The sequence below is a fragment of the Phalacrocorax carbo genome, chromosome 2 (assembly GCF_963921805.1).
Source record: "Phalacrocorax carbo chromosome 2, bPhaCar2.1, whole genome shotgun sequence".
NCBI lineage: Eukaryota > Metazoa > Chordata > Aves > Suliformes > Phalacrocoracidae > Phalacrocorax > Phalacrocorax carbo.
Window position 1 is genome coordinate 161,345,023 of NC_087514.1, and position 18,182 is coordinate 161,363,204.

General features: G+C 49.1%; 1 protein-coding gene and 1 long non-coding RNA gene across 2 annotated transcripts in view; one reads left to right on the forward strand and one right to left on the reverse strand.

The window, feature by feature from the left end:
* Positions 1–811: 811 nt before the first annotated feature.
* On the reverse strand, positions 812–11,676 carry LOC135312130 (uncharacterized). The gene is made up of 4 exons (XR_010371794.1): positions 8,685–11,676; positions 7,429–7,649; positions 3,249–6,973; positions 812–2,808 (listed from the first exon to the last, which is right to left on the reverse strand). It is a non-coding gene; the product is annotated as an uncharacterized LOC135312130 (long non-coding RNA).
* Positions 11,677–12,452: 776 nt separating this feature from the next.
* The window catches only part of ACVR2B (activin A receptor type 2B), a 97,618-nt gene continuing 91,888 nt past the window's right edge, over positions 12,453–18,182 (forward strand). The window contains exon 1 of the mRNA XM_064445097.1: positions 12,453–12,902. Within this exon, the coding sequence (XP_064301167.1) occupies positions 12,851–12,902 (52 nt within the window). The 5' untranslated portion in view covers positions 12,453–12,850. The remainder of the gene's footprint in view (positions 12,903–18,182) is intronic.

Genomic DNA, 18,182 nt, shown 5'->3' on the forward strand with positions numbered 1-18,182 from the left:
TGTGGCTGGTAGAAAGGGAGATTTGCATCTGCCCATGGTGATTCATCCCCATGGCGTCCCCAGGCATGATGTTCTGCATGGCTTGGGACACAGGGCTGCTTTCTTACACGTCCTCTGTGACATTTTAGGAAGGATGGCAACTACTGAGATAATGATTTTGTTACCCTACTATATCCAGAAATGCAGTGCAATCTCATGCTCTTAGTCTGTTGTTTCAGACACAGCCAGTGGGGCCGGTTCTGCATGGACATGTTGAGCTGAATTTAGAGCAAACTCAACTGCCTGTGCGGCAGCTAATTAGAAGTGCTTCCAGTGGGTGAGATACTGGAGAAGAGCTTTAGCCACGGCAAACTGTGATCTCCAGCCAGATTCAAATCCACACCCCCTGCAAGTGCAGAAGTGTTTTCCACCCTGCGCAGAGCACATCTATTAATATTTGTGTCCCCAGTTTTTTCACCCTTCGTTTCCCTTTACATACTTCTATTTTTCCCAGTCAATAAGAATGATTTTATTCTTCTTAATTAGGTTTTTTTTTAGGTTTCCCATAGTAATTAATGTACTTTTCTTCAGCAATATAACCTATTAGTTAAAATATTAAATCATGACTGCTGCCAGATCTAAGGGACCAAGAAACATAGGTTTTTCAAAAGCCACTTTGTCTTCATCTTTTGAATGAGTTTGCAGCCTGCTTTACATTTTTGGGTAAGTAATAAGATATGTTGATTTGAAGGAAGAACGATATAAAAATAAATTGCATTGTACTTTTAATTACATAGTCTTAATTTTTGTGGTGACACTCCAGGCTCTCATATAAAGTTGTTTAATGTTTACTTCTTTTTATTGATTTGATAATTTAAATACAAAAAAGTAATTTAATTTGAAAATTTCTACATTCATTGTAGGGGTGCTGCGCTCATTAAGGAATCAGGGGAATTCTGTCTCTTCCCTCTTTCATGCACACGCAGGCACATATATTCCATATTTGCTTTCTCTTAGGCGCCAGATCTCACCTACAGAGATGCTTTTCTTCTCCAGCGCTGCGAGACCGTGATCCTCCCTGTGCTCGACATTTTGAACCAGGGGACTTGGTGTGAAATGGGCTGCTACTCCAGGGAGCCCTTTTCTTGGGACTCCTTGGAGGTGGCTGAAGATACCAGTGGGTAGGTCAAGAGCTGCACACACTAGCCTCGGCGGGCTCTTTCTTCACCTGAGAAGTCAAACACCCCCCCAGCACTGAGAGTGGTTTGAGTCCATCCATCCAGAGGACATGGTAGAAGCAGATCTTGCAAAAGCCTGCGGAAGCCATAGGAAGAGCCTAGTTTGGCCTCCCTTGGTTTAAGGTAAGAATGATCTCTTTACTGCTCTCCAGGTGCCATTCAGAAATAACTATGAGAATGCATCGAACCAACGGGAAACCTTCAAACCTTCCTTCCTCCATCAAAACCATCTCTAACCTACCTTCCTTCCCCCAACAAAACCAGCATCTGTAAGCTATCTCTTCCCCTCACCTCAGCTCTCTCAGAGAGGAGCTACAGACACGGCTCCATCCTGCCCCCGGCAGCGTTAGCCACTGAGCTATACCCCAGCCTTGTGGACTGCTTTTGAGGTGTTTGTCTTTTAGTTTTGGAGCTGCAAGCACATTTCAGAGTTTCCAGAAGTTAAGCAAAATTAAACTTCTCTTTCAAAAAATCTATCACCATAAAACTGTTTTCCCCCCTCTTCATTAATGATTTACTTTCTGTGGAATAAATGCACCAACTGAGGACAGAATCATTATTAAAATCTCAGTTAACAACACAATATTACTTTGGTCCTTTCATTTCCTCCACTATTATAAAATTCAAGATTCATTTCATTTATTAATATTAGCAATCTATTTTTTTTTAATTTTGACCAGGCACAAATTAAAGGGGGAATGATATTATGGAAGTGGCACTAGAACTTATTCCTTTTTATATAAAATCTATTTTTTCCCCTTCCATCAGTTCTTTCTCTGCATCTAATACTGGCTTCTTTTGCATTGATATTCCCAGTGACTTCATTTGACACCTGCACTACTCCCGTGGAAGTAAACTGGAAGAGGCCAACAGACTTCCTTGGAAGGCGATTAAAATTAAGGGTCAATGAAGAGCTGAAGGCTGGCACATGGGTTTGGGAGCAAGGGAGCTGGGTTCTGGTCCTAGCCCTGCCACAAAATTGCTCTGTGGCCCGGTGCAAGTAATTTTATTTCTCTGTACTGCAGTTTCCGCACATTTAAAATAGGAACAAGAGTGTTTGCTGCTCATTGTTCAAGTCTCCTAGCAAATAAAACGTGATGTATAAGGGCTAGCTGAGCAAGAAGGCACAGATCCTTCTCTCAGGAAACCTGTGTCCTAGAGTAGCAGCAGACAGTGAGGACAGGGGCAGAAGAGATGCACTCTGTTTTTCTGAGAGCTCACAAATTATTCCCATTCTGTTTATAACAGGTCATTGCTTGTAGGTCCTAATGAGATTTCCTTTGTGTCTCTCTAACTCCAAACATAACTGAGATTTCTTTACAATGTTTGACACGGAAAAGCTCGGCTCATGTGCAGCGTTTCCTTGGCAAAGAAAGGCTGGATTTTTAATGCTCTAGAATAATCAACTTCTACAGCTATGGCACATTTATTTCTTAGCTTGTTTCTGTACCCCTACAACCCCAGGAGCTGCACACCAGCTAAATATGCATGGCGCTGCTCTTGCAATCTCCTTGATTGCAAACAGGGGATTGCTATTGTGGCAGGTCTTCTAAAACGCTGAAGTGCTGAATTCCAATGGTTTCACCAGCAACTGGAAGAAAAAGAAAGTTGGATAAAGCCCTCTAAGAGGCCCCAGGACCTTAGAGGACAATCAACAATACCTGAACTATCCCTTTGCCTAATACCTTCCGGCAGTGACAATTCCACAGCAGCCCAGGGGAATATATCCCCGTGCTGAACTACCCATACCCCTCTCTGCATCAGCTGCGCATGTATTTGGCAACTTGCTTTGTCTCACCTTGGTCCCCTCTTCAGACCACACACTCTCTCAGCTTTTCACCAAAAGCAGGTTTTCTACACCTCCAATGTTTTATTTGCACCTCTCTGGGCTTTTTTCTGCTGAGCCGTGTCTTTCCCAAGGTGTGGAAATTGTTCTTATGCCAAGACCCTGCCACTGCCAGGCTGAATGGAAAGGCTGTCCTGAGCCTTCTGCAGCGTGTCCCTCTGAACAGGCATGCCGGGAGGACTTACTCCAGCGTGGGACTTCTGATGTGCTCCCAAGCATCACAGCCCCGGATCTTTTTCCGCACAGCAGCAGCCTGGCCAATTGCTCTTCATCTTGTATTTGAGAAATTGATTTTAACTCCCCTGCCAGGGAGCGCAACATTTTAATTACTTCTGGGGATGAAGCCGGTTGTTCCCATTCCGATCAGGACTTAAGAGATGAGTAAAGCAAAGCCTATCAGAGATCCTGCAGAAGCTTGAGCTGGAACCCAGGCCACTGGAATACCCCCAACTGGCACCTCTGCCATATGCCCTTCACCCTTTGCATCCTTGTCCCATGCTATCCTTTTTTTTTTTTTTTTTAAAATCTTTCTTCTCCCTCCATTATTACTGAATTCTTTTCAAACCTGGTGCTAGTAGCTACCTGCACCCATTTAAACTATTGTGGGTCAATAATTAAAGGTTTGTGCACTATCCCACAGCGTGGAATGGCCACAAGAAAAGGGAAACAGATTAGTTGCTTGCTGGATGATTGATAACTTCCCTGCCGCCAGTTCCTGCTTCTCAACACAAATGAGTGGCATTTGGTGGCAAAAATAAAGGACAAGATCTGTGGCCTTTGGGAGCAAGAGAATCTGAGTGGATACGGAGCCAGGACAGTCAAGACATGAAGTGCAGCCTTCTTTCCAAAGGACCTATTGCCAATTTAGGGGACACAAAGACACCTACAAATAGACAAAAACTTGAGGCTGGCTGTAAAAAATATTTCTGCCTCTTTCTTCTGAAATCCATCGAAAGGCACTGCCCATGCCAGGAACCCACAATACCCTGGCATCACAGCCTGCAGGGCTGGCTGCTCTCACTTGTGAATACTTTTATCACTCATAACATGCCAAAATGTCCAAGATTTGAATGCCAGGGAGTGCTGGGAAGGAAAGCAGGTTCTTCTCACAGACACGGCCAAGTGCAGCAGGACCTCACCTGCATCTGTATTGGCAATGTGTCACTCCTGCCTCTCTGCAAAATTGATGGACCAGTGATTGGATTCTTAACAGAATGGTTTTCATGCTTTGTATGTTTTATGCCATGTGGTATGTCCTATGCTATGAAGCTAAGGAAAGAGTTTGAGAAAGGGCATTAGGGCAGCTGGGCAGCAAGCAACTGATAGGAGGGTAAAGAGGTAAGACCAAGGTGGAAGTCCATGAAACCCTGAAATTGGTTGGATGAGCCTGTAAGTGAGCCCCTTCAGCATCCCAAAGACCCGCAGTGTAACTAGGAGGGCTGAACCGAGAGAAGTCCCCCAGAGCGGAGGAGCGCATGCCAGAGATGGTGGCATGGGGAGTCTAGGACTACATCAAATGTGTACGGTGAATGTCGTGCGACCCAAGGGCCTATAGTGACAGGACAAGGGGTAATGGTTTTAAAGTAAAAGAGGGTAGATTCAGACTAGATAAAGGAAGAAATTTTTTACAATGAGGGTGGTGAAACCCTGGCCCAGGTTGCCCAGAGAGGTGGTCGATGCCCCATCCCTGGAAACGTTCAAGGCCAGGCTGGACGGGGCTCTGAGCAACCTGGTCTAGTTGGGGATGTCCCTGCTCACTGCAGGGGGGTTGGACTAGATGGCCTCTAAAGGTCCCTTCCAACCCAAACCGTTCTATGATTCTGTGATTCTAAGGGAATTCAGCCCTGAGATATGGTTAAGCAGCCCAAGGGATGGAGCGAGGGTCATGCTGCACAGCCAGAAATATGAGGAAGGAACAAATGATTGGCCTGTTTTGGCTTTGGTAGACTGAAGAGAGACAATCTTCCAATGTGTAAAGGCTGGAGCCCAGAGAAAAGGAGCAATCCGTCCCCCATGAGCTCAGCAAGGACCAAACTGAAGCAGGGAAGGGCAGGTTTTGCAGGAAGGAAAATGTTCTGCAGGCAAAGCTTGTGAAGCCCTGGGAGCCTGGAGCACCGTGCAATGCCCAGCTCTGCAGGAAGAGGTCAGATGAGCCTTTCCAAGGAATGACACAGGTCGAATAAACACTGCCAAAGGGAGGAGGATGGACTGGATGACACCTGAAGATCCCTTCCAACATTAGCTCCCCACTTGTACATTGCCAGCTGCCAGCACATGGAAACAAGTTTCCTCCAGGCAATTTGTACCAGCATTCCCCCACGACGAGCAGCAGAGACCAACACTTTATGGTGTAAAAACAACCTCTGGTCCCAATAAAGACAAAAGCAAAACCACCTTGCTAGTGGTGCCCAATTCATTACTCAATACCACACAACGCAATAATCTTGCACTTTAAAGCTTAGTGCATCTGCCTTGCTCTATTTATACTGTGGTCTCCAGTGTTTATCACCTCTGGCTAATGGCAGTACAGTATTTGCCACAAAAACTTAATTATTTGCCTTCTTTGAGAGGATATTTTTCCTGATTAAAGCCTTCCTGAGAGCAATGCAGGAAGCACCACAATCCCACCAGGCATTCTTATACCCTAACCACTGAAATCTGGGACAAAGGCCAATAATCTGGGACAAACTCTAAAAATACACCAAACACTCCAGGACATATTCAATTGGTCCCTCCATACATGCCTTCAGTGCATCCAGAGACACAAAGCCACAGGTGAGAGTAGTGAAATAAACCCTCCAGCATGGTCCAGATGGCTGCAGGAGGGATACAGATGCTTTTCTTAGGCAGAGCCTCTTCAAAGAGAGACGGCACCTCCGCATGAACTTTCCTGTTGTTAAAGCTTAATTGCAACCAGTCTAAAAAACCCAAGTCTAGCTTTTTAAATAAAATTTGGAACTTGAAAGACATTTTGCCAACCAAACACCTGGGGAGGGAGGAAGATGAGGAAGGTGGAAAGATGACAGGCCTGGACTCTAGGCTGCTGTAGCCACCATATGCACTTTAAGGCACCTGCACTGCGTTTTCAGCAGCTGAAGGCAACGTGCGTAAAAACCTACCATCTTCCCTCACAGAGTACGGTAACTTAAATGGATAGGGTTAGGGAACAGTCTAAGGGCAGTGACTGAACACGCTGTTCTCACTCTGCAAATTCAAGGGTTGTTGTATTCCTGTGCTTAGGCTCTTTTTCAGGTGTTGCAAAACTCCGTGGGATCTGCTGGCAGCCACCCAGAACAGCGCAGCACTTAAGGCTGCCCTAACCTGGACCAAACACACTCCCGGCACGAGGAGGTTTAACACCTTGCCCTCCGCCTGCCGCCCCCAGCCGGCGCCAGCAACGTCGGCTGTTGCACAAAGCGAAGCGGAATGCTCAGGGTGACTTGGCGACTCCCAAGCCCCGAATTCACGGTGCTGCACCCAAACTAGCCTCACACTGAGGATGGGGAGGTTTTCTTTTGCCCTTCTGCTTGTCCATGTCACATAGATAATCTCTATGCAAGCAAAATGATCTGATGATGGGACCTGCATTTATTTACTTTTGGCTTTTAATGGAAGAAGGACAGAGAGCGTTACAGGCACAGAGCAAGAGATTAACGAATTCCCATTACTGGAGGCTGTCACAGTCATCAGGATTGTCACCAGGAAGCCATTCCGGAGTTGCTACCACCAATTTAGGAGCACATTTTCCAGAGAGGCATCCAAACAGTCTTAAACATTTCAAACAGAAGGGATTTTGCTGCCATGGCACTTGGTAATCTGTTTGAATGGTTAAGTGTCATCAGCTGGTAGAAACATCTTCCTACCACTGAATTTAAGATGCACTGACTGCAGCTCACTGCAACACGCGCTCCTGGAAGTTAGAGAGATACTTTTTTTTTTTATGAGCTAAGCATCACCCATGCTGTATTTGTATTTTACAGGGAAACTGAGAGGCAGAGAGCTCAAAAGCAGGACATTGAAAGGAATATCTAAAGTTTGGTCCCATAGTCCGCTTAGAGAAATACGCTGCTTTTCCCCACTCCAGGCCACCGGCTTTTGCGACAGCCGGAGCTTTTGTACCTGAGGTTCAGGGAGGTCCCTCTGCGAGCTGCGAGAGCGGCACAGCCTGGCATTGCAGAGGAATTTGAATGCGCTACTAAAAAGCATAGTAGCGCTCAAGGGCATAAGACAAAGCCGGCAGCCGCAGTAACTTTAAGTACAGTGAACCTCAATGAAGAAAATACTTGAAAGGAACCTCAAACATCAGGCAGACCTTTGACACTATGTCCTGGGTTAAAAAAGAAGATAGAAAATGTAGCCCTTTACCAATTAAGCATATCCTGTCATTGCAGAATTAGTCATATGATGTCCATAATCCTCCTTGCCCGAGCACAGAAGTCTCCAACTCGAGTGTGGGCATGCTTTGGTTCCCAGCGAGCTGGCATGGTTTGGGGGTACGGATTAGAGCCTGGATTCTCCTTTTTGGGGAGGGGTAACATGCTAACGGTACAGCCACCATCCAGCGCCGACTGTCCTCCGGAGCCTTCCTGCAATAGGCCAGATAAGTTCTCCTGGATTTAAAGGGAAATAATTATACGACAACTCTGCTGGCTACGGTGGTAAAAATAATGAGCTCTGCCCGAGAAGTCCTAAGAAAATTCATGGACGAGTAAAGCGACACTGAAGATCCAACATGAACAAAGCTTTGGCATGCAGCTCTGACACGTGCCAGTAGCTGGTATTTACACTTTAATCAAAATACACCCAAAAACACAGGGAAAAGCTTAAATTCTGGAGGACGGCAAACCTGTGGGTTTACGGGCACCCTGGTAAGAGATCCCTTTGCTCGGTATATTGCCCCCTAATCTGTCAACATCTGATGCCTTGCTCTTTAGTCTGCAGCTAAGAAAAGCTATCAAAAAATACTTTCATATAGTTTAGGGCCCATTCTGTCTGCCGTATCACTCGCTATTTTTACCGGCCGCACTGAAGCCAGACCGCAAAGGGCAAATTTGTCAACGTGGGTGGGCTTTTATAGCGTGAAAACCAAGGGCTCGTACAGACAGTAGCAAAGACCATCTGCATACGCGTCTGGAAGTTCAGGCTCTAATTTAAAGCTGCTTCAAATATAGAAATTCCAGCAAAGTTAATTGTAGCTGCATTATGGAGAGGTGACAGCAGAGAGTCCTTAGAAAGCTGGGGAAGGTTTAAATCTGCCTTAGCTCCGCTCCCTTTAGAGTTAGGCTAATATTGGGTATAAATCCTACTGGGAAATTCTGCAGGTGAGAAACCGACTGCACAGCAACGGCATTTCTTGAAAATAAGGATAAAGTTCTTTAGCAAAACCACCCTTCTCCGCATGCGGAGAACTGCGCAACACCACCCTGCTATATTAATTGGTCTATACTTTTAAAAGCTTCCTAATTCTGCTCACAACCGAGAACTTAGCTTACTGTTATATTAAGAAACCGCTTCATAGTGTGGGTTGGTTATTACTGGGAAGCACTTAATTACAATAAAATGCGTAGTTAAACTGACAATTTATTTACTCAAGGTTATGAATATAAATTGTTTTTTCTTACCCGTGCATTTTGAAATGGGAAGGTAGAGGCTGGGATCCCAGGGGTTTCTTTAGGCTGAGCGATTTCCTACAAGCACCTTTAGGAACTGAAATGGAAACTGCAGCCTGCGAACCGGTTGGCTGTCTCGGTGCCTCAGCACCCATTTCTCACCTGTTGCAAGTAATGCAAGTTTTGCTTAAGATGACTGGAAACGGGTCCCTTTAATTGCATCAGAGCTCTGTAACCTGCAACGAACCAACGCCGAGCTGAAAAATAAATCCCCGTTAGCGAATGCATGGAGAGATAAAGGAACCGTTGGGTCCCCTTCCCCCAGTATTTTCTATGTTTTATAACACCTCTGTCAGTATAAATTTCCATTCACTGAAGAAATTACATTTCATGAGAGCTACAATAGGATTTTAAGATAAATGACATGCGAGCACTGCAGTTTTATACAGGCTTAAGTGATCCAAGTATCTTTATCACGTGCGGGGTATCAAAATACATGAATTCGACTTGTTACAACAGCCACACAAGAAAGATTGAGTGTCACACGAGGCTGCAAAGCATAAAACCATCTTAGCTAGAATTTATTTCAGCACAGGAGGGTTTTTTTACTAAGTATAATTATTTAAAAATGGTCTGAGCTGTGCGACTCTAATGATAACTGGAAACAGAAAAAAGCTCTTGAAAACGCCGCTCATAAGGGCACTTCTTGCAAGTACTGCCTGCTCTTAACACTTGCTACCTTCCTTCATCGCTATTTCCGAAATTCTTGGAGGCTGACGAAGTTTTTAAGTGTCATCTTGCTCAGGCTGTAACATTATCTCCAGTGACAATACTCACTCCTGGGCTTTTATGTTGCAAGTGGAGAAAACATTTTAGCTTTTCAGAAGGGTAAACGTCTCCCTGTGAAACAATGTAAGCAGGAGGGACTGTAACCCTGGAGTTGAATAAACGAAAATTCACCGTATCATTTATCCCTGGGCAAATACCAGGCAAAAGGCCACGCTACGCCCTCCTTACTGGGGGGCTTTAGGGCAACATCGCAAGCGCCCTGGGCCCGCTTCCTCAAAAATGATGACAGCCGCGCGATTAACGTGCTCCCAGCGCGATTAATGTGCTCCCAGGTCTCTGCCCGTAAATTCAGGTACGGTGAAATGGGGCTTTTCATAGAGCAGCGAATAAAAATAGGAGCGGCGTTTGCCAGGGGGCATTTCAGCCTGGGCAGGGACGCAGCCCAAGCGATGGCCACGTTAGCCACGCCGCCCGCTCCCGAGGACTCGTATTTTCTTGGTATGAATTAAATGTCTTGTTTTAGCTAATCATGGGGGTGCTGGTACAGCGAAACACTGGATCACGTTTTATCACCCCACATACCTCTCCGCACTTCAGCCATTCAGTAGCTGTTTAAGAACTTATTCGTCGAATGAAATAAGCAGAAATATTGACCCGTTATTTGCTTTCAAACGAAATAAGCAGCCTTAAGGAAAATATTGATGCATTACTTGTCTCTTCTCTTGAGGCTCGGAACATACCCCGAGCTGCTGCAGCTCACGGCCAGGACATTCACTTCTCCTCTGACCACATTTTACACTCCCCGTTGCACCCCGTGTGGCCTTCTCAGCGGTGTGTCCCACAGCATTCAGTGACAAAAATCAGTCCCCGCTGCCTCCAGATTTAAAAAAAAACAAACCCCAAACCCTACCTGTGAGTCTTGTTTCTGAATAAATAGGGATCGATCCCTAACCCACCCCTTGGCAGACACGTCTCCTTATTTTCCATCCGTGATTTGACATTACTCACCTTCCTTTCTCCATGCCCCAGACCTGCCCAGCAGCAGCTCTCGTGGCTTTGTTTCTGCTGCTTTTTGCTCCAAAAAATATTTTCTTGAGCGTTTTTTGTAGCTTTACCAATTGCGCTGCCCACCGGCGCACGCGCCGGCAGCGACTTTTCCCCCAAGAGTCTCGTGTTTGAAGTCGCAGTCGCTATATTCCTGCCGATGTACTCCTCTTTACTCAGCCAACATATGAATGGGGTATGATCCCATGAATGATACTATTCAGTTTATTGCAACTCCACCTAGGAATCCCGTTCACAGTTAGGACCTTGTTATGCAAGTGCTATACGCGTACAAAAAATGTCTCCAGCTTCAAAGAGGTTACAAGCTCTTATAAAAACCTCCTGAAGTTTCCTGTGAGGTTCTTACTGTAAAAAAAATACACTTATTCCTTCCTGGAACAAAACGCTTCTGAAACTTTTAAAAGAATGATTCATATTTACTCTTATCTCCCTCCAGGAAAAAAAAAAAAGCAAACGGTTTTAGAAATATTTTCAGCCTTACTCCCCATCGGACAAATTAGCAAGAGCCGACCTGCGACTCAGGGCTGTGCGCAGGAGCTCCGCCGGCGCACGGCGTCCGCGCTGCAGCCCTTTCTCCCGATGAGTCAGTGGACCTCGCAGACCCAAAGTCTTGGGAATGACCCAGCTTCAGCATCTTCCCTTCCTCTTCCTTCCCCTTAAGATTCCTTCGGTGCTCCCTAATGCCGTATTTAGTTATAATTAAAATAAATTGTGGAGAAAGTTCAATTCCTGTGTAACCCTGGCGATAGAGAAAACGTTATTAACCCTGAAACGGGCTGAAAACTGATTCTGCTGATTTCAGCCCTGGCACCCCCGGACACCTTCCCTGAGCTGAGCGCTCCTGTGCTAAGATTTTGGGATGGAGGGACTTTTTTGGGTGCAGGGGCTCCAGGACAGGCGGGACAAGAGCAGGGGGAACACATTCTCACCAGCCTGGAAGAGGAGAATTTATTTTTTTCTATTTTTTCCTTTTTTTTTTTTTGGTAAGGACACGGTTTATTCCCCCCTCCCCGGGGGGGGGGGGCGGGGGGCCGCGCTTCTCTCCCCCCCGCCAAAACAGCAGGCACTGGGGGGGGGGGGGGAGGCTCCCCAGCGACCACCCCCCTTTCCCCCGAGAGGCCGCGGTGGCTCGGCCCCGCACCCCGCCATCCCCCCCCCCCCCCCCACCCCAGGGGCTCCCCGCGGGCGCTGCGCGGGGCGCGGCCGTGACGGGCAGCGCCGCTCCCCACTCAGCGCCCGCGGAGCCCCCGCGCCGCTCCGCCCCCCGCCAGCCTCTTTGTATCAAACATCCGGGTTTCCCCCGCTGGCTGCGCTTCGGCTTCTCCCTTTTTTTAGAAGCCATTTTGGACTCGGTTCAGGTTTTTTTTTTTTCTTTAATCATTTAAAAAAAAAAAAACCACAAACCCCCAGACCTTCCCTTCCCCCGCCGCTCTTTCTTTTCGGCTTTATCTTTTTTTTTCCCGCCCCCCTCCCCCGTTACATGGCAACTCCCGACCCAGCCTCTTGCTCCCGCCGCCCCCTCGCTCCGCGCAGCCCGCGATGCCCCGGCCCGCCGCCGCCGGCCCCCCGCCGCCGCCGCCGCCGGCCCCCCGCCGCCGCCGCCGCCGCTCCGCGCCCCCCCGCCCCCGGCGGGCCCGCGCCCGCCGCCCCGCAGCCGCCCTGGATGCGGGGTCGGTAACCTTGCAAAGTTTCGCCGCCGCCGCCGCCGCCCCGCTCGGTGCCGGCGCTGGGAACGCGTGTGCGTTGCACGGGGGAGCGTGCGTGTGTGCGTGTGCGCGGCGGTGTGTGTGTGCGTGCGCTCGGGGAGGGGGTTGCGCGCCTCGCACGCCGGCTGCGCGTGCATTGCGCGGGGAGGGGAGGGTGCGCGCACGCGGGCGGGTGCGCTCGCCCCTGCTGCTGGGGGAGCCGGAGGGGCTGGGTTGGGAGGAGGAGGAGGAGGAGGAGGAGGGGGAGTCGGTGTGTGGTGCACGCCGCGCTCCCAGCACAAAAGCCCAGGGAAAGAAACTCTTGGAAAGCTCGGAGCAAACGCCGGGGCCAGGCAGGAGCAGGTCGAACCGTCCGGGCGCTGCGGGGCTCTTCCTCCCCACTGGATACATTTTGCAGCTGCGAAGGAATTAAATCCGATTTTTTTTTTTTTTTCAGGATTTTTTTTCTTCTGTTTTTTTTTTTTCTTTTTAAGAGAGAGCGAGAGGGCAGAGCCTCGCTTCTTCCCCCCCCCCCCCCCCCCTTCTTTCACTCGATCTTTTTATTTTTATTTTTGTTTCCCTTGGGGATAGAGGGGCACGCGAGGGAAAAAAAAAATCCAAAACAAAAAGTAAAGGAATATGATTGCTTCGTGGCTGACTTTCGCCTTGCTTTGTGGAACTTTCTGTGCAGGTAAGTGCATTTCTGCGTGTTTACCTCCCGCTCGGGCTTACGGTCGCTTCTCCAAATGCAGAATTGAATGGGCCATGCAATTATTTGCAGCCACCCTCCAAAACAGAGCAGAGCAACCAGCGAGCCTGCAAACTGGGGAATAACCCCACCGCTGCGAGCTGCTTAATTTTATTATTTTCCTTTTTTTTTTTTTTCTTTCTTTCTTTTCACCCCCTCACACCCCCCCTTCCTCCCCCCGTTTTCTCCCCGCTCGCAGGACGAGCCTTCCCGTGCTGCTTTTTGTTCCCTTCAGGCAGCCTGTGGGAATTAATGGCAATGTAAACACGGCGCGATATCGAGGAAACTTTACAAAAATGGGCATTTACTTCTGGGCGGGTGCTGCCGGAGTCGGGGGCGCGGGGGGGAGAAGCCGAGGAGGTTACGGGGTGGAGGGGGAAGAAGTTGGGAGCAACCTGGGGGTTGCTCCGAAATGGTGGGGAGCCGCTCAGGTAATGGCCATGCGTGCGCCCCGCTCCCGCCGGGCCGCCTGAGGCGGGGAGGGGACCCCCCCCCTCCGCCTCGACGGGAGCCCCCCGGTTCTCCCTCAGCTCCCCCCCCCCCCCCCCCCCCCCCGGGACGCCGGGGTCCCGTCGGGGTTTGCCTGTGAGGAGGAAACGAAGCGGTTTGGGGTCGGCCGGCGCTGCGGGGAGCTGGGAGAAAGTTGGGAAAAAGGGGGTGTGTTGCGGGGGGGGAGCTGGGGGAGCATCCCCCGGGAGGGGGCTGTTGGGGCGGGGGGGGGGCGTGTGTGTTTATTTTCTGTGCTCTTCATGCCGTTTATGTTAGGGAGCCGGGCTGGCCCCCAAACTTCAGCTGCAGCCTGCGGGGTGCGCGTTTTGCCGAGGGACGCGGGGTGGGAGTTCGGCGGCAGCCCGGGCACGGCGGGGGGGGGGGGGGGGGGGCACCGGGGCAGCGCCCCGCGGGGCGGGGGGGGTGTGTGTGTGTCCGCAGGGTGCCCCATCCCGCAACCATCGGGGGCGGGGGGCAGACCCCCTGTGCCCCAAGCATTGAAAACACGGGCACGCTTGAAGTCCCCACGCTCCCCACTTTCCCTCCTTGTTTTTATTTTTTTAATTATTATTTTATCCCCCCCCCAATTCCTTTTTATTCCTGACGCATATTCCTCAGGAGAAACCGGGGCGCCAGCCGATTTTGCCCCCCCCCCCCCCGGCCTGGACACCACAGCCCCTCCACACCCCCTCCTCCCCCCGCCCCGGGGGGCTGAGCCTGCCGCCCCCCGCCCCGGCACCGGGCTGTAACTTGTTACGTTACCTCCACTGGGGTCGGGGTCGGACGGGGGGCGGGGGGGTGGTCGTTGTGGGGGGGGGAGGGGGGCTGTTTGTGGCCGCGGGTTTCCCGGGGGCAGGGTGTGGGAGGCAGGGATGCTGCAGCCGTGCCCTTTCCCCGCTCCGCGATGGGCAGCCGGAGAGTTCCCCTCGTCTTTGCCATCGCGGCTTCGTTGTATTGGAAAGCGGGTGGGAGTGGGGAGGGGGGGTTCCCCGCGGGGGTGTGTGTGTGGTGGTGGGGGGGTCCCCCCCCGCCCCGGGGAAGGGGCTGCCCGGCGGGGCCGGGGGGAGCGGGCGGCGGAGCCGGCCCCGGGGCGCTCCTGCAGCCGGGCTTCCTTTGTTCCGAGTGCCCATTAAATATGCACTGCCTGCCTTTGGCATTATAAACAGTGCCATCGCTTAATTGTTATTATTATTTATTTTTTTTGTTAAGCCACACCGAAAGCGTGCGGCGGGTGGGGTAGAGGTGGGGGGAAGTCGATAAAAAGGGGAGCGGGCAATAAAAATAATAATAATAATAAATTAAAATAATTTGATGGTGAGCAAAGCCAGCCTGGGCTTTTTTATCTGATCGCTGGGACACTTGTACGCAGCTTTGTTTCCATGTGTTAGGAAGGGGGTTGTGCGGGCTTGTATTTACATAGCAGTGCTGAGGGAGAGCAGGTATTTTGGAAGGAGCAGGCGGGGGGTGTGTGTGTGCCATCAGTATTCCTGGTGCTTGGCGTTGCTATCATCACAACAGCTCTCTTGGCTAGAAAATTCTATTATGTGCATAAAGGAGATTTATGGTCAATGTATTTTCTTTCCATATATCTTGGAATCCTTTTATCTCGGGTGATTCAATAAAAGCGATGGCTTCCGGGGGTTGGTTTTTTTTTTTTTATTTGGTTTTGTTTTGGGTATGGGGTTGGGTTTTTGTTGCGTTTGGGGTTGTTTTTTTCTTTAAACCTGATCCTATGGCTCTGTGCATGCAGTGGTAGAAATCTAAGTTGGAGGGAAAAAAATGCAATTGCTTTCAAAAAAATTAACCCTGAAAGCTTCTTAAATGTATCGTGTTATGAAAAGGATAATCTGATAGGGCATACCTACGCTGACTTTTCCTCCCCCCTTGAAAATATGATAAAGAACCCCTCAAAATTAATAGAAATCTTTTTTTTTTAACTGTCCCCTTGGATCATTAAATCAGTGAATTAGCAGTTCTGTAAAACCCTCCCTCTCTTTCAAAGCCTTTTTTTGCCTTTCTTGTGATATTTATGAGTATTTATCAACGTGATCTTTATTGTCCAGTTTTTCCTAAAGCTGCTCAGTGACAACAAGAAAAAAAAAAAAAGCGAAAACAACCTCAAATACCCAAAGTTGCAATGTGTTGCCGAGGTTCACAGCACTGGGCTTTGCTTGAAGTATGTCTTTTGTGTGTGTGCATGTTAGGACTGTGCGAAAGTGGTGGGCTTTTCGAAAATCGCTTGACCTCCATTGTTGATGCTTCTCATCGCTACCTTGGCTGGCTGTAACAAAGCAAGCGCGGGCTGCTATTCTTTCTTTTTAAAAAATAAAAATCTGTTATGCTTAATTTTTGGAATACTGAGGATTCATTGAGGAAAACATTATGTTCATTTTTAGCCCTTTGTTTGCAAATTTTTCTGCAGCCCAAATGTTCAGAAATCATGTTTTAATCTATGAGCTTTAGAAAATACAGAAGGTGTAAAAGGATTTGTCTTGCAGAATGCATTGCTGACACGTTTTCCCGAGCCATTACATTACTTTTATTTTGGTGCGAGTTTAATGCCGTGCAGCAATAAACTGTGCTGCAAATGGATCTGGTCTCCTCTTTCACTGTCTTGTATTTATCCTCTTGTGCTTGAGAAAGGGAATAAAACTGGCTTCATTAGCTTGCTAATTAAACACAATGAAGTGCATGGCCCAAGGTTAATGGCAGTGGCCTTTAAAAACACAAAACTCTTGAACAGGTGTTTGGGATATATATTTTTTTTTAATCTGTCATCAAATCTAGATAATTATACCACCGAGATAACCATTGTCACAGTTCTGTGGAGAAGAAAATGCTATGTTAGAGATGCGAGTGCGCAGTGCATTATTTTTAGTGTCATTATTTATAAACACTTCTCCAGGTCCTGCCCAGTCTGTGGTTTAACTCCCCCACTCTCTTCCTCCCCCCATTTCAAAGCACCTTCTGCACCTTCCCTTGGGTGCAGGTTTTGGTGGGTCAGGATTAAAAATTCAGTATCCCTGGACCAGAGCGAGCGTCTAACCTGAGCCTGGGTAGTTAGCTAAACTATTTAGCGCTGAAATTTCTGCTATTTCTTGTGTCTTTGAGCAGCCCATCCAGGCTGCAACGCTCCTGCTCGCTTGATGAGATAGTAAGAAACAGCCAATTAAAGCGGAGGTCTCGTACTCCCCGCGCTCGAGCTGTCACCAGCCTCCTGTCCACTCTGGTCTCCATCAGCTAAAGCACGCTTGTCAGTTTTTTTGTGCTTTACGTGACGCAACAGTTGTAGACCTCCCTTGCTGCCACTGAATAGACGGTAGAGAAGAAAGAAACAGGCCAGCCCCACTTTTTTCCTTCTCCCCACCCTTTTTTTTTTTGTTGTTGTTCTCTCCCTCCCACCGTTTTCCCCCTTCTCCACCACGTTTTCCCCCCTTCCCCACCATGCGCTTTGCAGATCAGCCGAGAAGGGGTTTCCTGGTTTCACTGGTTCTGGGAAGCGGGACACAGGCTCAGATGGAAGAGGGGCAGCTTTTGGAGCGCTGGGAATGGCATTGCTGTTAGGACCAGCCCAGGAATCCCGCCGCGGTGGTTTGCATCATGCCTGTCCGCGGACTGGCTTCCTCTGGCGGAGTGTTGCAGGTGTAAAACGAACCAAGGGATGTTTATCTTAATTTATCAAGGGCGAAGGAGGTGGATGGAAGAGGTGGTTTCAGGCTGGGCACCCAGCAAGGGTGTACTTGTGTGCTCTGTCCGCACGATGCCTGTTTCTAGAAAGCTGGGACAGCTATAAAATAAAAAGAAGTCAAAGTTGCTCTACTTTTGGGCCTCGTAGTGGAAGGTGTTATGGCTGTCATGTTTCAGGGCCTACTTTTAGGAACGTTTCTAAAATTTAACGTTAATAGTAGCTGACTGTATGGAGCCGCACTAGAATAGTCAGAATTAGATGGGATTTCAGTAGCACTGCGTCTTTTAAGCCCTGTAAAAGATGACACCATTCTACCAAACACACCCAGGACAGTTATTTTGGGCTTAATGTAGTAGCTGTATTCTAAAAGTTGCAGGAGTGACTTGATAACCCCCCTGCTTCTCGCTGTGCGTGGCCAAGGCAAGGTACCGTGCTGGATGCCCCTTGTCCAGGGAGCGCCGCGCCCAGCGCCGGGGGCATCGCTTCTCCTTACGGTGCCTCCCATCCCTTGCCTGGGAATCCGCGTATCCAACGCCGTCAGCCAGCACTGAAGAAGCCTTGCTGTAATTTGGGAAGGGTGGAGGCAGAGGAGAGAGCCTGGTTGAGTTCAGTGGTAAGCAAGACCCAAGTGGAAGGCCTGATGGGGTCTCACCCTCAGCTTCAGCGACTGAAGAACTGCTCATGGGCTGAAAAAGTCTTGCGAAGGCGACTCTTATGAAAGTGGGGTTGGTCGGTGCCTACTTCAGCGTTGGCTTTCTCTCGTCGTTGGACTGAAGGGGTGGTGTCAAAAAGGCGTCAGCGTTCTCCAGTTTCCTTGGGGAGCTGCGGGCAGCGGTGCGGGCAGCGTGGTGCCGTGCCTTGGCACTGCCACGGCTCCGGTGCACTCACTGTAACAAAACATTGTGGGAAGTTGGGAAATGGGAACCGCAGAGCGTAATCTCTGCTTTAAAGAGGTGTTGTCTTTCCCTTTTATCCCTCCTTGGCCTTTGATTTTAAAACTAGCAGGGGGGTGTGATTTTCTTGCCTGGCCAATAGCACTGCCTGGA